This window comes from Agelaius tricolor, unplaced genomic scaffold (genome assembly GCF_023055355.1).
Source record: "Agelaius tricolor isolate 1412-34295 unplaced genomic scaffold, bAgeTri1.0.p SCAF_53, whole genome shotgun sequence".
Lineage (NCBI taxonomy): Eukaryota > Metazoa > Chordata > Aves > Passeriformes > Icteridae > Agelaius > Agelaius tricolor.
The window spans coordinates 2,505,558-2,524,703 of record NW_027269313.1 but is presented as its reverse complement, the minus strand read 5'-3'; the positions used below and the strand labels follow the sequence as shown (position 1 = coordinate 2,524,703).

Genomic DNA, 19,146 nt, shown 5'->3' with positions numbered 1-19,146 from the left:
GGAGTCTTTGACAAGGTCCAGGAAACAATCACATATTCAGTCTTGTGTAGTTTGTGCTGGAACTTTTTTTTTTTCCAAAACCATTTCCGTTGTAGCTTTCCGGTGAGTACCTCAGATAAAGTACTGAAAACAAATACACAGTCGTTAATGACAAAGGGGAATGATATTTGCCAGTGAAAGGAGGTAAGTGCAGGCAAGTCAAGGAGGAGGATTTTTTTTCCCTAGTGGAAGCTGTAGCCTTATGCACATTGATCCATGCAGAATTATCCAGCTTGTATTTTCAGGACAGTGAGGAGATTTAATGTACTTGAAGTCAAAGTCATTGCCAAACCTGCTTATTAGCTGAATCTGCACACTGCACAATGCTGCTGCTGCTGATGCTGGTGTAGTCAGCTTCAGGTGCAAGACAAAACATGTTGCTCTAGGAGACGTAAATTTCCAGGTTTTTTGGTTTTTTTTTTCAAAGTTGGAATATAATTCCAAATAACACTAATACACTTTGCTGTAGAGGCTTGTTTCCTGATAATACTGCAAAAAAAATCCTGCGATAGTCTTGGTTTTACTGGTGCTTGTCCAGAGTAGACGCGGCTGCTGCATGATCTGCCAGCCAAGACCCCCTGCTCAGAAAAAGCACCAGAAAACAAAAAGGAGGTTTTCTGTTGCTGTAGCCATCTGCCACATCCCCACCAACAAAAGCCATCTGTGTGTGTGTGTGCGTGGGAAATGAATGGAGGGACAGTGTTCAGGATCAGTAGTATTTCTTGGCATAACCATGCCACAAAATTCATGTAGTGTTCAAACTTGGAAGCAAATTTGTTTTTAATTTCCACACATAAAGCATAGAATGGTTTGAGTCAAAAAGGACTTTAAGGACCACCAAGTGACCACAACCAGAGCCAGTGAGTGCCTCTCCAGCCCAACAGGTTTCACTGCTTTCTAGAGGTCACAGATAGAGGCATCAAGAAAAAAACAGCTCGAATTCTAAGGCTTTTGTGTCAAATTGTGGAATGGCTATCCTTGGGCATATTCAAGTTTCACTGAAGAAGTCCTTGCATAACCTTAGCCCTTTAGACATGCTTGGAGAGGAGGCTGGGTTAGATGACCTTCAGAGGTCCCTTCCAAACTGAATTATCCCCTGACTGCATAAATCTCCTCCTTCCTGGAGAGTGACCACTAAGCCCTGTCCCTCACTTCCTCTTATACCAGCTTTCAACTCCAAAACCAGCCTCTCATCCAATCTTGTGGCAACTTATTTTCTTTACAAAGTTTAATAAGCTTTGCAAAAAGCTTCTCAAAGGCTTTTTGAAAGTGCAAGAGGATTATTATGCCCACACAACCCCTTTTATTGGCTTACTTACCACCCTTCCTCCAGAAACCAGTGATGCTGAACTTCACTCGAGCCTCTCCAACAGCTTCCAAAGAGACTGTGTTCATCCCTGGATCTCATTTTCTCACAGACTGTGTCATCTCACCAGGAGTGGTAGCTGCTCCCACTGCTTTGGCATTATCCAGGCCTTGCTAAAAGAGCTTTTGAGTATATTGGTGGCCTCCTATGATACACAGACCCCAGACACAATTTTTTTTTTCTTGCCACAGTTTCTTATGACTGTTCTCAAAAATTTTATCTAATCCTGCCTATTTATTAACATCTATTTTTACTACTTTTTTTTTCTAGTCTTAGTGAATCAGATCAAGGAGTACCAGTGCTGATGCCATGACAATTTTTTTGCCTTTTCTTTTATATACCTTTTATGTATTCTCAGTGCCCTTAGCATGCATGCATGCAATTCCTTAAGTCTGATAACTTAGCATAGTCCTGGTATTCTGTTAGGCCACAAGACCAAACATGCCAAAGGCCTTGCAGTTGGAGGCCAGAAATACTACGCTATCTTGAGAAACCAAGGTTCCCTCTAGAATGTACCCTGTAAACTAAGATTAGGCCCATCTAAGGGGGAATACTTCTAGATAAGGAGATATTATGCTAATCATTCAAATCTCTCATTGGAGCATCTTTGTTAGACGTGCTAATTTACAAGGTCTATAAAATTGTATATGAAATCTACTGTGTGTGTGTGTGTGTGCATTTCTGAGTATTCCACCTTGGAGAAGTGTCACACCATAAAAATCCTTACTCAATACCAAAGTAAAAACCTTTTATCCCTTAACCATCTCTGGCTCTTAATTTTAGGATGAAGGAAAAGGCATCAGTGCAATATTGAAACAAAAATATGAAGGGAGTGGGAAATTATCTGATGAGAGGAGAAGGAGAAAGAAAAATGTATGTCACTTTTAAATTTAAAACTAGATCCACTTTGTGGCAGAACAGAGCTCTGCAAACAGCTGGCAAGCTGTGGAAAGCTGCAAACCCTGTGAGGGTGAGATGTGGAAAACAAGAGCCAGGTCTGCTGCTGCAGATGTGCAACACAAGAATTGCTCAACAAGCTGGTTGATTTTGGCAGTGAAAGAAAGGTCTGGTGCCATGAGGAGAGGACCCATATGGTGCCTAAATACCCCAATCTGCCTCAGAGGTGAAGGGCTGAAAGAACAAAATGCTGCACAAGAAGAAACCCCACTCACACTGGTGAAAATCCCCAACTGTAGGTGCAGAGCCGCACCCTGCAGTTCTTATGTCATAGTTAAATAAATAAGCGTTACAAATTGCATTAGAATGAAGGTCAAAGGATCAAAAAAAAGTAGCTCATACATTGTTTCTGCTGTTTTAGAAAAGAAAGCCATTGCCACAAAGTGGACACAGACCATTGTGTCATGCAGAGGAGCAACACCCCCACCCCAGCCTGCCCTGCTTCCCCTCCCCAAGGCTTGACTTGGACTTGAGCTGAGGCTGAGCTGCAGGGAGAGATGGGCATGGAGCAAGAACCACAGAGAATGGCGGGGTGGCACATGTTCCTCACTAGAGAGCAGAGAAAGATCCCTTCTGGCACCGCCTGGCCACACATACTGACCAAACCCCTTCAACAAATCTCAGCTGCCTGGGTGTCCTCTCCCACAAGGCACTCAGAAAAGTACCACCCTGGCCAGAGATGCTGCTGATATTTGGGGCCAGAGAAGGGATGGCATACACTCAGCATGTTTTGAAAGTTCCGAGCTATTTTAATCCACCTTATGATCCCCTGGATAAGCACTTAGGACTGAGTGACCTAGCATGTGAATTTTACTGAGAGAAGTGCCTCAAACTGCTTCTGCAGAAGCTCAGCCCTTTGTCTGCCCACGTGTTTTTTCAGTAATGTATAAGTTTCTAGTTTTTCTTACTAAAATCATGTTCCCACTTTTTCTTATGAAAAACATTCAATATGATTGCAGATAATACTCATTAGCATGTTAAATGAAAATTATCTAATAATGTCAAAAAAACATATGAGTTAAAATCCATTTTAAGAAGAGAAAATTAAAAAACAAATATTATACCTAGATATACAAATATCTGCAATAGCTTCTGTGCATATACAAACAGTTATTCGCTTATCAAAGTTGTAAGGTCTCAATGAATCATAAATAAATTTTAATTTTTATATAACTGCACTTTTCCAGAATCAGAAGGCACAGTACATTGTTAATTAACTTTCATTATACAGGTGTTAAACATCTGCCATTGGATGACCATTTCATATTTTAAAAAAATATTTAAGAAAACCCTTCAATTTACTAAAATTCACAGAGCCATTTCAGAGTTAGTCTTTCAATCAGCTATTTCCTTTTTAACTTACTTTCCTGATTTCTATTTTCTTGTTTTCCTTTCTGTTATGATTTCACTGCTATTTCTAGTTTTCAGCCTCCTTTTCTGTCTGCATACCTGTAAATACAGAAGCAATTATCAGGGCAGCAAGAGAGGATGAACAGTGTGTGATAACTGAATGTTCTTCATGGATCTGAATGTTCTTCTTACCGCTTTGAGAAATTAATTTTAGCTTTGTAGCCTCTTGAATTATCCTGCACCCTCATATTACTTACTCTCTCAGAGGGGTTTGGCTGCTTAGAGCCTTTGCTGCATCATAATTCTCTATGTGGTGTGAGAAATGGCTTCTCATAAAAGGACATAAATAAATCTGTCTTTGGAAATGGGTTATTCATGTCCAGCTTTTCATCCACCAGCATACACCAGCATCCACTGCTCTCAACAGGGCTGCTTCCAAGTATTTCTTCCCCAGGTCTGTGCTAATGCCTGGGATTGCCCTGACCCAGGTGCAGCACCAGCACCTGGCCTTGTTGAACCTCATGAGGTTATCATGGGCCCACTACTCAAGTCTGTCCAGGTGCCCCTGGATGGATCCCATCCTTCTGTTGTGCCAACTGCACCAACCAGCTCAGTGTCATTTGCAAAAGTGCTGAGGGTCCACTAAATCCCTCTGCCTGTGTCATCAACAAAACCAGCAAAGAGCACCAGCCCAAAGACACAAGAGGAATACCACTTGTCATCAGCCTCCACCTGGACACTGGGCCATGGACCACAACTCTGTCTGCACCCACCCAGCCAATTCCTTATCCATGCAGCAGTCCACCTTCAGCTGCATGTCTCCCTGATCTGGACATGAGGATGCCATGTGGGACTGTGGCATCAAAGGCCTTACACAAGTTTAGGTGGATGACACTAATCAGCCTTTCCTTGTCAGTCCTTGCAGTCACTACAGAAGGCCACAGATTGCTCAGTAGTCCCTTTATCCCCTATTTAAAAATAGGAATGATGCTTTCATTTTCAGAGTCACTGGGGGCTTTGCCTGGCTGCTGTGACTTTACAAACATCACAAGGGTGTCCTGGCAACAATGTCATCCCTCAGGGCACTGGGGTGCCTCTCACCAGGTCCCATAGGCTTGTGCCCATTCAGTTCCATCAGGTGCTCTTGAACCTGCTCTTGACTGACAATGGGGGTGATTTCACTTCATCAACCCCCACCTGCAGCCTCAGGGAATCAAGAGGCACAGGAAGCCTGATGGCCACTGAAGTCTGAGGCAAAGAACTCACTGAGTACCTCAGCCTTCTCCAACTGCTGTCACCAGTTCTCTTTTCTCCTTTATCAGTGGTACACTGTCCTTGGTTGTTGTGGTGTGTTTTATGTTTGTTCAGTTTTCCCCCCATTGTTCTCTCAGAAGGTCCTGCCCTGTTACCAGTTTGTGTCAATCCCCAAACCCCTCCCCAGTTGTCTTGGTTATCTTTCTTGTTCCCCACCCCTGGCAGCCTGCCTGTCACTCGACACCCCTGCCTCTTTTTCTAGAGAGTTCGAGCCAGGATGTCGAGTGATTGGGTTAGGGGCCAGGGTCCCTCCCGCAACTGTGTTTGATGGGTTCTCTGATTATGCCAATCCTTAATGTATCCCTCTCTGATTTGCTATCTTTCACCCCTCCTACCCTCTTTAAAACCCGAGGCTTTCTCTGCCTCAGGGCCCTCAGCTCCTTCTACCTGAACCTCCACGTTTCCCTACCAATAAAATCACCCTCCCTGAAGAAACTGAGGGTCGCCTCTTCATTTCATCCTGCGACTTCGGAGCTCTCTACTGCGGCCACACGTCCGCAAGGCTTGACATCGCCTTAGGCACAAGGCCCTGACTTCGGGTTGGGGAAGTGCCTGACTGGCTGGAGGTTGGCCGGACACTTATCTAGCCTGGGCGTTTTACTTTCCGCCGGCCACCGCTCCACTTGGTCTTTCTTCCCAACTGATTTCCTTATAGAATCCCTTCTGGTTACTCTTCACACCTATTTCCAAGCCTTGTTTCATTTTTGCTTTGGCCTTCCTGATGCCATCCTTACATATCCAAACAGTGTCCCTGTACTCTCCCCAGGTCACCAGTTCCTGCTCCCACTGGCAGTGTCTTCCTCTTACTCCTCAGTTTCAGGAGAAGATCCCTGCTTTTCTGTGGAACTTTACTGTCCACCTTACTTGGTTCTTTACACATCTGTGATGGTGTTCACAGGGGTCTTAGGGTGAGGGAAGAGACGAGGATCTGACTCCATGTTTCAGAAGGCTTGATTTATTGTTTTATGATATATATAATATTAAAACTATACTAAAAGAATAGAAGAAAGGATTTGATCAGAAGGCTAGCAAGAATAGAAAAAGAATTATAACAAAATCTTGTGACTGACCAGACAGTCCAGACAGCTGGACTGTTTAGAAACAACCACATGAGACCAATCACAGATCCACCTGTTGCAGCAGATAATCATTGTTTACATTTTGTTCCTGAGGCCTCTCAGCTTCTCAGGAGAAAAAAATCCTAAGGAAAGGATTTTTCATAAAATGTGTCTGTGACACACATCAGCTTGGAAAGGTCTTCTGCTCCAAGAAAAGTCTCCTTAAAAGGTTCCCAGCTCTGATCAGGTCCTTTGTTCCTGAGGACATCCCAGCAGATCTCACCCACTAATTCTTTGTACATCTGGAAATTCTTTCTGCTGAAGTTTAGAGTTCTGACTTGTCTCCTCACCAGGCCAGTGTTCTTCAAGGTCAGGAGCTCACCCAGGGCAGGGTCACTACAGTCCAGAAGAGAATTAATGTTGGCTTTGATGATGGGATGGCTTTGGCACCTTCCCCCTGTGGGTGATGTGCACAGATCCCTGTGCATGTGCAGAGGTGCACAGAGCCCTCGTGCTACAGAGCAGGACTCAGGGTGGAGGGTGAGGGGGCCATGGAGTTCTTTCCACACCCTGCACAGTGCTGCTCTTCACTGGCCCTTGCCAGCAATTTGGGCCAAATTATAATCATAAAATGTCCTGACTGGGAAGGGACACATCAGGATCTTGAAGTCAGCTCCTGGCCCTGAACCAACACAGCTTCACGAATCCCACCATGTCCAAATACTTCTTGAACCCTGTCAGGCTTGGTGCAATGACCAAGGGGAGCATGTTCCAGTGCTCAACCAATCCCTGGATGGAAAACTGTTCCCTGATATCCAACCTAAGACCCCCTGACACAGCTCCATGTCATTCTGACTTAGAGCAGCACTTAGAATTGGGAAAGGCAGAGCCAGGGCAGCAGAGCCTGGGATGCACCTGGGCTTCCTGACCTGCTGGATCCTCCTGCATTTTTTTCTGTCCCCTTTTTCTTCTCTCCTCCTCCTTTCCTTTCCTGGCCAACATTCCATCTCATTTTCCCTGGCCTCCAACCTTTTTTTTGTCTTTGGTTTTCATTTTCCTGGAAGGACCCTGCAAACCTGTCCACCCCACAGGCAGGGAAAGCCAGTATTGACTGGACTCAGTTCTTGTTTTTAACCAAAGAGAGCTCAATTTACCCCCTTTCCTCTGAAAGGCTTATCCGCCATTCCACACCTACCAGGGACTCTGCCACATTCTCAGGGGCATTAGGAAGCAAAGCTGGAGGTGCCTAAACCAGGCAGTCAGGGGTTAATGCTTGGCAGAAGGCAGCCTGGAGGTGTAAGTGACTAATTGCCAAATTATCACCTCAGTTCTGCAGAGAAGATGCTGGTTTTCATCATTCACATCTTACACAGTCCATCCACCCCAAAACAGACTGGATGAAGCTGTGATAAAGTACAAGCTGAGCAAAAATCCTCTGAAGTTGACACTTACACTTTCTCTGTTTTTCAAGAGAAAGTTTTGGAATTTGATTAAATACATGTCACAAACACATTTCATGAAAAATCCTTTCCTTAGGATTTTTTTCTCCTGAGAAGTTGAGAGGCCTCAGGAACAAAATGTAAACAATGATTATCTGCTGCTGTGGAATGCAACAGGTGGATCTTTGATTGGTCACGTGTGGTTATTTCTAATTAATGGCCAATCACAGTCAGCTGGCTCAGACTGTCTGGTCATCACAAGATTTTATTATCATTCCATTCTTTTTCTATTGCTTGCAAGCCTTCTGATGAAATCCTTTCTTCCAATCTTTTAGTATAGTGTTAATATACATTTTCTTTTTAATATAATATATATCAAAAAACAATAAATCAGCCTTCTGAAACACGGAGTCAGATCCTCATCTCTTCCCTCTTCCTGGGACTCCTGTGAACACCACCACAAATACATTCCTAATACATTTGATAAAAAAACTCCAATTTGGGGTTACAATGTATTATTGCAGTGGCACAAGGCATCCAATAATCCCAGGAGATGGGCTGCTTTTGGGAGGCACAGCAGAAATGTACTTCACTGCCCAAGACACCTTATTCCAGTTTTTGTGGAGCTGACATACACCTGCTTTTTGGATTCCACCCGTGTCTCTCTCTTCTTTGTCTGGCAGAGAGGGGGATGCATCCATCCAGGTTTTGCCTGGTAATCCCACCTGTTCTGCTTTACTGCTCCACTCTTCCAAATGCTTGTCCACAAAGCACAAGTGTGTGTAGCAGTGTCTTCTCGGAAGTCAAGAAGACCTGAAGCAAAACCCACCCAGAGCCCTTCCCCTGTTGTCTTCTTGACTTTGAGGTCTCTGGAATCCCAAGCCTCAGACTGTGAGAGCACTCTGTTCTTCCTCATACCTGTCACTGGCCATGGGGGTCTCCTCAGCTGATGGACAGGACAAGCCAGCCATCACCTCCCCACACAGTTTTCAACTACAAATTCCATCAGCACCTTTACCTGCACACATCAAAACCTTTTTCTCAGCCCAAAACCTGGAAAAGTTTTGAAGCAGCCCCCTGCACAGAAGGCTGTGGATGTGGAGCAGCTGTTCCAGCAGCTTCCCCACCAGCGCTTGTTGGAGAGAAGAGGCTGCCAGGGACTTCTGAGCACCCAGACTCTGGTGGGACAGGAAGACCTGCAGCTGGCTGGTCCAGAGACATCTTCTCCATCAACTCCACATGACTTTCAATAGGAGGCCTCATCCTGCTGTCTGGGATTTGGCCCCACACAGACGTCTGGGTTGCTGGAGGTCACCCTGCTGGTGGCTGCGTTGTGGCCAGTGTGCTGGACAAGGGCCAGGCAGCCACTTCACAAGGAGGAGATTGGCCACAAGCAACTCCTCAGCCACCCAGAGGGAGCAGGAACACAGGGCCAACAAGGCAGAAATTGTCCATGGGCAGCTGCCTATTTGAAAGTGGCATGAGACAAGGAAGAGGCAGCAGCTCTGCTGCACCACTGATTTACAGGTGCTACAATACTCCTCATCTTAAGGCTTCTAATTTTTCTGTTGGAATCTGGATTATCAAGCTCTGAAAAGGATGAACATCTGAAGGAAGACAGGATCTCAAAGATATCTCATTTACGATTCACCATTTGCTGGCTCCTGGCAGACAGAGCTTTCTCTACTCAGAAACCTTGCCTAATTTACATATATATGCATAGCAGTGTACCATAGCTCCCCTTAATCCTAAATAAAATAAACCTGTGACTACAGTGTATTCCCAGGTACCATAGGGTGTCGTGCCAAGATCCCTTCTCAGCAGTAAGCATCACACATGCCTCACACTCATCAGGATGGGACACAGCTGCAATCAGATCAGATGTGCAAGCTGCCAAGCACTGCTGGGCTAGAAAAGCTCTTACAAGGACTGAAGGAAGTTTGTTTTGGAAACTCAATTCCTCCCCTTTGAAATAAAGGCCTGAGTTCTGCTGGTTGTCAGGCAGCTTGCCCTCCATTGTTCCATTTCCCTGGATGCAAGGAAGGAAACTTGGAGATGGGTGATACGTGAAAGATCTTGAGAGCAATTTTTGTTAGCAGTATCCACTGTAATTAATGTTTAATATCACTCCTGAGGTACAGAGGTGACATTGCAGAGCATGTCATCCAGCTGTTTAAAACTAAACACCAGGGGTCTGTCAATGTGAAGTTGACAGGCATTTTTATTTTTTTTAATTTCAGCTGGAATAACTCTATCTAAATAATCTGATATTCTTCCCACCCACAACTCTTGTAGAAAGGGACTTAGAGGAATGCGACAGTGGCATTCCTCCTTTCCCCAACCATCTCTGATGGGCAATGTGGTTTGTCCTAAGACTGGAACAAAAGGAGGGAATTGCAGAAGGGACTGCCTGTGCACTCTCATAATTAATGCATTCCAGAGATGGGGGAGCAGAGATGTTTGCTTTTGGTGCACATCTGCCTGCAAAAATGCGTAAAATGCTGTTGGAGACTGGGACAACTGGACTCATGAAGTTGCAGGCAGCTTCTGAATGGAACACACACAAATCCCCAATCCCCTGCAGGAATGCCTGCAGGTTACATTAACTGAAAGTCTGAGGAACACTCACTTCTGGACAGAACAGAGATAAAACTCCATAAAGTGTCTCTCTAGGTGCTTTGTTCCTTTGTTATTGTGCATTCCACAAGGCCAAAGACTGTAAACCTGTGTTTCCGGCTGAACCTGCTGATACAAGAACCCTTCACATACAGGCTGTCAAGCAAATCTGAGCCTTGCTGGACCAAGCCACACCTGCTCTGAGGCGAGTTCTGCAGAGCCAGGGACAAAGAGGGTTCGGGAGCTCTCTGACAAGCTGCCTTATACAGGTAAGGAGAGGGTAAATATGTCACAGCTGTGGAAACAAGACAGCTTGTCACCACTGTGGGACAGCAAAGCTGCTGCCCTGGGGAAGGGGCAGCCACCATATGCTTCATTGTTTATCTGTCATCTCAGGAAGGGAACTTAGAACAGCTCTGGTTTTGTCCCATTTGAACTTCAATAGACAAGAAGTCAAGATTTATTTTTTTAGCCCAAGGGAAATTTTGGGTTCCGTCTTGTTTCAGTTTTGCAGTAGGGAGGAGTTGGGAAGAGTGTTTGGGTAAATGCCAAAACCACATTTGGTATTTTTATTGTTTCAGTTAGAGTATTTGCACTTTTTTAATAGAAGACTAATACTCTATACCAATACTAGGAAACACTTAAAATGTTTATTTCTGCTTCAGTTTCACAGCCATCAGCTATTAAAAAACAATGGGAAAAGTAACCACAGTATCACATCACATAAAGTCATAAAATCACAGAATTGTTTGGGTTGCAAGGGACACTTAAAGAGTGTCTAGTTCCAACCCCCCTGCCATGGGCAGGGATGTCATCCACCAGACCTGCTCATACAAAGCCCATCCATGCTGGCCTTGAACACTTACAGGGATGGGGCAGCCACAGCTTCTCTGGGCACCCTGTGTCTGGGCCTTGTCCCCTCACAGGGAAGAATTTCTTCCCAATGCCCAATCTAAACCTGCCCCCTGTCAGTTCGAAGCAATTCCCCCTTTTCCTGTCACTCCAGGCACTTGTCAAAAGTCCCTATCCAGCTCTCTTGGAGTACCTTTACAGACTGGAAGGGACTCTAAGATCGCCCCAGAATCTTCTCCAGGCTAATCAACCCCAGCTCTCTCAGCCTGTCTCCATAGCAGAGGGGTTCCAGCCTCAGGTCATCTTCATTGCCTTCTCTGGACTTGCTCCAACAGGTCCACATCCCTCTGTAGTGTGGCCCCAGAGCTGGATGCAGCCCTGCAGGTAGGGTCTCACCTGAGTGCAGCTGTGGAATCACCTCCCTCAACCTGCTGCCCACACTGCTATTTCTGCTCCAGCACATTTTTGGCTTTCTGGGCTGTCTGAGCTCATTGCCAGCTCATCTTGAACTTCTCATCTCCCAACACCCCAAGTCCTTCTCCTCGCAGCTTCCATTCTCTGCCCTGCCTGTATTTGTGCCTGGCATTGCCCTGATCCAGGTGCAGGACCTTGCATATCCATTCAGTTACATCAAAACTCCATTCTGCTTAGCACAAGAAAACTGATAATGAAAATTGGTGTGAACACCTGCACCTCCAAACTTAATCTTAGCTTTAGGTATTCTTTCAGTGCTGAGTCTTGTGAAAAATACCATGAGCACTGCAAGGTGACACAGCCTCCAGGGAAGTGCTGCTGATCCTGAGCATCCTTGGCTTTTCAAATGATGGCATGCTGGTCTCCTGGGTGCTGAGCCAGTGCCAAGCCAGGAATACTCAAGGCCTTATAATGAATGTAAGGGAGGCCATTACTTCACTGTTCTTCTGTGCTTTCCTGGGCCAAAACAAAGCTACACAAGTATTCAGTTTTTCCTGGGGCAATCTGTGCCAAGTAAATATGTAAATTTATTTTTTTGGGGGGAGGGAGGGGTGGGAGGGGGATGTTCAGCACACACTGTAATTAAAAAAAGTAGTTTTCCCTTGAATGTGACTCTTAGATGTTAATTGAAATCACAGATGGACATATGTGTGCAGAGGTGAAACCTCTCGTCGAGCAACTGTCATATAAACATTAAAAATCCACAAACCTTCAGGTGCAGCTGACCTACCTTAGTAGGGGCAAAAGCTTCACCATTTTTTCCACTGTAGTGACTGTCTTAATAAAGAGGGATCACCTCTACTGGTAATCTCTGCATTATCTGGATCCTTAGTCAGCCACAGCTGCAGAAAAAATTAATTGTAATTGGAACAGTTAAATTAATTAATATTTAATAATTAATAAATATTAATAAATAAATAATTATTTTTAAAGCTGTTTGTTGGTTGATTTGTTTGTTTGTTTTAAAAAGATAACACGTATTTTACTTTCAGGTAGAATAATTATTCTGGAGTTGTCTTCATAAGTCTTGGATTTCTAACTACTATTGTTAGCAACAATAAATCATACTTCTCTGACATCTTTCAGGAAAACAATTCCACTGTTCAGGTACTGCTTGTCAGGGAATGCTCTTCATCTCATGGAGGAAGAGTCATAAACGGGCTAATCAGGATATCTACACTGCTTTTCCAGTTTTTCTTACTGACAGGCAAAACTTTCACTTTCACTTTTAATCTATTCAGTAGTTTATAGATGGCAGAGGCTGAAAACTGTGCTCAACTCTTCATTCAGCTAAAAAAATCCACTAAATGAAATCCATGGTTCTGCATGAATAAATGCCACATCAAAAACAGCGTTTGCAGAATGGAGTTTGAAGAGCTGACCCAATTTGTCTCACCCCTTGAAGCCTCACTGACTCCTGCCTCTCTCTGCATGGTCCTGCTCACCTGCTGATGAAGCTGGCTGGATTTGCTGGCCCAGAAGAAAACCACAACTCAGTTGTTATAGGTAAAAGTTAAGTTATGTTAAGTTAGGGTATAGTTCAATTATATTGTATTAGTTATGTTATATTAATTGCATTACGTTAAGACTGGGGGGGCTGATTAGAATGCGCTAGGAGAAGGGTCCAGGGTTTGGTGGGAGGGTGGTCTGGTGGGGCAAGGCGAGGTCGAAGAGGGATTGGATGGAAGATCTGACCAATCATTCGAAGCCCTGCAGAAACGATTGGTCCAGAATGAACGGCGGTAAAGACCAATGAGAAGCCTGGAAATGGACCAATCACCATGCGGATCCAAAATGGACCATTCTGGACTCAAAGGGTGTTAAAAGTTGGAGGAGTTTGGTTGGGCCGGGGTTCTTCTTTTTGGAAACTTGTTTTCTGGGGAGAGCCCAGTGCACTTGGGGTTAGCGCACTGTTCTGGTTTTGGCTTGCTGTGTGGGTGCTTGGGCTTATCCTGGGTACTCCATCCCTTGCAGCTATTTTAATAAACGAGAACCTCTTTCTCCAGAGAAAGTTTGATCTTGTTCATATTCATAACACCGGCACCTCAGGTGCAACCGTGGCCAGGTCTGCAGTGGCAGCCACTCTCCCAGGGCTCTGCCAACCAAGGGCAGCCTCCCCCCACACACACAGAGGCTGAAGGATCTCTCCACTGGTATTATTTCCATTCCTCATCCCCTGCTTCCCCTAGTAACCTTGGAAAGAAGTTGCCAAGCCAGTGGTGCAGAGTGATGGGGGTTGGTGAGCTCTGACTCTCACAGTCCGTGTTTGTACCAGCAGCAAGGGAACCAGATAAGATACTTCCGGTCATTTCAGAAACCAGGGATGCAAAATTCAGAACTGATTTCATTCCTATATTAAGTATAAAATTAGGAGCTGCACAAAGCTATTGAAAAGGGCTTCAGTGGTGAAAATCTATTTTTTTAAAAAAAATTTCTTTCCTACAGAATGAACATTTTTCTCTCTCTGTGTTCTGCCATCCTGCAAACTGTCCTCCCCCAAGTTATATGCTCCATAATGAACTTCTTATTCCCAGCTTAATGGCATGTTTTACATTGGAAGGGTCCTTAATTTAATGTGCAGCCATGGGAGCATTGCAAATCAAGGCACTACAAATAGAAGGAAAAGGACAGCCCCCAGATTTATAGCCAGCACCATCTAATCAAAGTTTGCAGCGCAGGCACATCAGGTCAAGGCTCACTCTGCACTTCAAACTGCTACACAGTTTCACTTGTCTTTCTAGAAAAGATGAGTCCATGATAGCAGAACATAATTTATTTACTGTCTTCAAACTGCTTGTTTATTATAGAGACTTAATACCATACCAAATCATCACAAAAATTTTCCTTCCAAAGCAAAGAAGGTACTTCTCTGCTCCCTGCCTGGCTGATCTGTGATGAAAAACAGATGGTATTTGTTCATTTGTCAAATTAAACTAAACTTCCCTTCCTGCAAACAAAGAAAACACTCTTCTGGAATGGCTTGGCTGATTGCTGTCATTAACACACCTCTCTAGGAAGCAGTAATTATCCAGCCACTGACTCACTGACCTCTGCCCACAGCTACTCATTCCTCCTGCCTCTTCATTGTGCCTTAAATGCCACATGAGAGACTCAGAATGTTCAACTATAGGACATTAAATATTTAAATTATTTTCAAATTAGGTGCACAGTCTAGCACTTCAAAGCTCAAAACAGTGCATGCATTTTTTTTTTAAAGGTAGCGACTTTACTATATTGAAAGAGACGTTTTGTTCTTTGCTCTCAAAAATTAAAAAAAAAAGAAAGAGAAAAGAAAGAGAAAAGAAGAAAGAAAAAAATGAAAAAGGAAAAAAGGGAAAAGCAGAAAGGTGAAAGGGTAAAATAAAATAAAAAACTAACAGCCCACCAGCCTTCCCTGCTCTGTTCACAGCTGCCTAAGTTAATAATTTTCTGTTCCTTCTGTGATCATCAACAGGAAAATCGAGGGGAATGAAATCTAATGGGCAAACTTCCTGGGAAAGAACACTTAAGAAAAAAAAGAGGCAAAATAGCCATAAACTCTTGCAGATAGCTGTTATGCTTGAGAAGTACTGAAGAGAAAGGATTTACCTATGCCTGGACATGCAGTTGCATTTATTCAATATGATTAAGTGTGAGCCCATGATTAAACACTTTTCTGAATTTTAGCCAGTAAATGAAATTCTGCAGAATCCTGAGTACTCTTCCACTAGCGAGAACATGTCCATGAAGCTTTCAAATAAAAATTCCTATTTTCATCATTCTTCTAAACATCATACAGATAATAGCATATTGTTCAGAGTCAGTGCTATCTTAAAATGAACTGCATCTTTGTTAATTTAAAGAGTGAATTTCCGGTAATGCACTACTTCAAGAAAAGTCAGTGAAAGTACTATCTCAGCAATCACATGAGTTAATGCAGGTGTATCTGAAGTTCTTGCAATACTCTCCTTTTATGTGATCCGTGTCTTTGACTAGGACACAACGTCTGTGGTCAAGTTTAATCTCAGGTGCAGGTAGCTGGGTGAGGAGGGAGGGAAGGGCAGCAATTCTGCACCCCCCTGACACCACCCAAGCCCCTTGGGGCTCCATGTGGGGTAGATGGTGGGAAGGTACCTGCTCCACCTTCCTGCCATCTACCCAGTGGCTTCAAGAGAAAAGAGTTAATCTATTCATTTAAAAGCAAACAAATTGTGATAAAAAACCCCAACAAATCACAGAACTGGTCAGTTCAGAACAGCATGTCATAGCAGATAATCAAGGTGTGATTCACCTGAAGGAGGGCAGGCATTTGCATCTGATCATGGGCACTGGCTGGCTGAGTGGTCAGGGAGAGGAAGAGGAGGAGGAGGAAGAGGACGATGGCAAGAAAAGCATTTCTGTGCTGTAGTTCTTATAAAATGCAGAACTGGGGTGGGTCAGCTCAGCAGCACTTTCAAGGTAACACTTTTCCCTGTCAGCTGCAAAAACCATGTCAAGGAGGCATGACCAGAGGTGGTTTCCTCTCAATCTAGCTGTAGTGAAATTAATTGATTGTGTACGTTGCTTTATTCATTGTGATCAATGCAGTACAAATTTTCCTTTCACTCTTCCCTCTGCCTCACTACTTCTAAACAGATTTGTATCAACAACAGTGTTGACACAGGCCTAGTTACCCGTGACAGGCATTAAAAGCAAGACAGCCTGCGGCAAACACAAGAGGAACTTAGAGATGAACAGCAGGCATTTCAAACTGAACCTGGCTATGAATGAACTTTGCAAAAAACCAACAAATCACACCAAAAAAAATCCCACACTGAAGGATTGCAGCCATGCAGAATGGCGTATTTAAAAGGAGTGTAGATGTGGCATTTGGGGACATGGTGGGCTTGGCAGTGCTGATCTAAGGGTTGGGTTTGATGGTGTTAGAGGTGTTTCCAGCCTCAATGACTCTGTGTTCTGTCTCTGCACTCTACAGGCTGAACAGTAGAACCCACCACATCCTGGAGTGCAGCAGAGCTCAGAGAGGAACTTCCTTAGAAGGGGTTTTTGGGGGAGATCTGATATTGGACAGCAAACACACAGAGAAAAACACAGGATTTGCCTCTACATAGACAGCACTTTTTTTTTTTTTTTCAAATGAATGTGGAAAAATGTGGTTACAATAAAGAAAAACAAGCAAACAAGGGTCACTAATTTATATATCACACCAAACAGCTCTCTCTTTAACCAACAGAACCAGGAAGAACAAGCTATACATAATAAATTCTTGCTGCATTATTCAATGAACTAACGAGGAATTCAGTGAGAAGAAGGAAAAGAAATGCATCTATATACTCAAGGTAGTAATGCACAAATAGGCATAAAAGAGTGCACTAAAAATTCTGAAATTCTGTGCTTCCCTTTTTGGCATTTAATAAATAGCTAGAGATCACACAAATATCTTAAAAGTTAAAAGTTTCCATGTCATTTTTACCACAGGTATTAGAAGTATAAACTGTTAAGTATATAAAGATAACCTTTACACCTGATTATCCACTTTTAATTATGTAGTAAGTTTTATAAGCCATAGTATACTATATCCCCTCTTAAAAATTAAAAGAGTTCTAGCAAAATACCAAATATTGTGAGGCACTCTGCTGTAATTAAGTCTTTTTTTTTGAAATGCAAGTGAAAAAAATATCCTCAGCACAAAATCAGACACATTTCTGACAATGCAGTTCTTATCCTGTTCATTTCTATGTATTTCAATGCTTTAACATAACAATTTTAGAATTTAATTTGGAGACAATCTTCATGGCACAGTGCATTTTTATTTCCCAGCAGATTCTTCATTTGTGCATTCCCCAGGATTCTGGCTGTCTGGCCATGACCTACTCTGTGGCTTCTGAGTGGGTTGTTTTCCCATAGCTAATTCACCACCTTGTTTGAACTTTTCAGCATAATAATCAGAGTCAAAGCTAACAGACAAATCTGGAGGACTCACATAAACATTTCCATTGTCTATTGTGAGCTTATAAATCCTCTGTTTGACTCCTTTTGATTGCCACTTTGGTGTTGGTGATGGCTCCTGAGGATTTATTCCTTCATACAATCCTTCTCCTGTTTCCAAGGTAATTTTAAAGTTATGCCAAGGACAAACAATACATGCTTGTCCATCGATATCCTGCAGGAAGAAGAAGAAAAGATAGCAAGTCATCTTCTAGGACAAAAGGTATGTTTGGTTGTAAGGCTGTCTGAGGTTATAAGTTTCTCTATATAATGTTCAGATAAAAGCATTACAAAAAATCCATTACAGTTTTCACATGACCCTATGCCTCTGCATTATTTTTATTTTCCTTACATACCTCTATTTCTCCATGACATAAAGGGCCTCCTTCATCTGAAACATGGCAGAATACCATATTAATTTATGCAGCAGATTTTATGCTTAATTCTAACAACACTGAGATCACAGAGGCAAATATCTTACGGTAGCAGCGAGAATCCAGAGCGTGAAATTTCCCCTCATGGTAGAAAACAACAATTTCTCTGCCATCGATTTTGGCTGTTATTCTTTGGGACTTCTTTATGTCATCTTCTTTGCCAATGAATATAAGACCATCTGACTGCACTTCAGCTCCTCCTGTGCTTGAGCTGTGTGAATCCACTTCCTTAGAACGCACGGACAAATAAATGAAAAGGTCACTTAGAAAGCAATTCACATTTGGATTTCATGTTAGGAGAGGGAGAAAAGGTTTCAGTGAAAGACTATCAACATGAAGAGGTAGAAAAGCACAAGAGCTTGGTGACAATGTTCAGTTAGTGTGTTCACAAACAGAACTGACAGGACAAGGAAAACCTGCTGCTGGAAACAAGATACCTGAGGCTCAGGCAAGATAAACTCTAAATCACTATTTGTTTACTCTGCACCTAAACCACTTTCACCCCTCAAAACCCACATGCAAACAAATATAAGGATGGCAAATGTAAAATACTGTACAGTTCAGGTATGCAACTGGTAACATTTACATGTAAATCAAATAATTTTACATAATATGGCTAGAAATATAAAGTTATTAAAGTTAATAAAATATTATTCTGCAAAGGAAAGAAGACATTTTTTATTGAGAAGCTGTATTCAACCCAACATTTCTAGCAAATTTTCCTGCCTTTCCTTCCCTCCTCTTACCTATTTCAAACATATAACAGACTCTCCCTTTCACAAAAGAGAATATAAGCAGTTTTATGAAAGCAACCTTCCCTTTAAATTGACTTACAATTAGCTACTGTGTTCCAGTTCTTCCCAAATTCCCAATACAACCTTGCTTCCTCAGAAAAAAAAAAGCTAAACCAGGTCTTTATAAACACAGAAAAGGGAACCATGGATGGGGGGAGGAGGGGGTGTCTCTCTGGCTGCAGGGGGCTGTACCTTTGGTCCATACCAGATTGCAATGGAGATGAGAAAGCAGATGAAGAAATGAAGGCTGAGGATGATGAGGTCCAGCATGGCCTCCCTTCAGGTCTGTCACCACTGCCCTGCCTTGTCCCCATGTGTCACAAGGTGCTTCTCAGCCCCTCTTTAAGTGCAAGCTGGAGGCAATGGGGCCAGGCCCTGCAGCACCCTGTGACAGGACTTCAGAGGCTCAGTGCATCAGAAACTGGCTCTGCCAGGGCTGATAAGAGCCAGGGACACGCTGGGGCTGGCCTGATAAGGGAAGAGCAG

The 19,146-nt window shown here is 43.3% G+C and overlaps 2 protein-coding genes across 4 annotated transcripts in view; both read right to left on the bottom strand.

The window, feature by feature from the left end:
* Nucleotides 1–12,466, bottom strand: part of RHOBTB3 (Rho related BTB domain containing 3) — a 42,278-nt gene extending 29,812 nt beyond the window's left edge. The window contains exon 1 of one of the 3 annotated variants that reach the window (XM_071455745.1): nt 12,196–12,466. In XM_071455745.1, the coding sequence (XP_071311846.1) occupies nt 12,196–12,221 (26 nt within the window). In that variant the 5' untranslated portion in view covers nt 12,222–12,466. Of the gene's footprint in view, nt 1–1,358; nt 2,026–12,195 lie in introns of those variants that run through there. The other 2 variants (XM_071455747.1, XM_071455744.1) reach the window with 2 other exon arrangements.
* A 4,074-nt stretch (nt 12,467–16,540) lies between these two features.
* Nucleotides 16,541–19,126, bottom strand: RFESD (Rieske Fe-S domain containing). Its single transcript, XM_071455748.1, is given in 5 exon segments — nt 16,541–17,607; nt 17,789–17,823; nt 17,914–18,094; nt 18,853–18,941; nt 18,944–19,126. Coding segments are annotated over 5 exon segments (690 nt in total). The 5' UTR covers nt 18,975–19,126; the 3' UTR covers nt 16,541–17,253.
* Nucleotides 19,127–19,146: the final 20 nt, after the last annotated feature.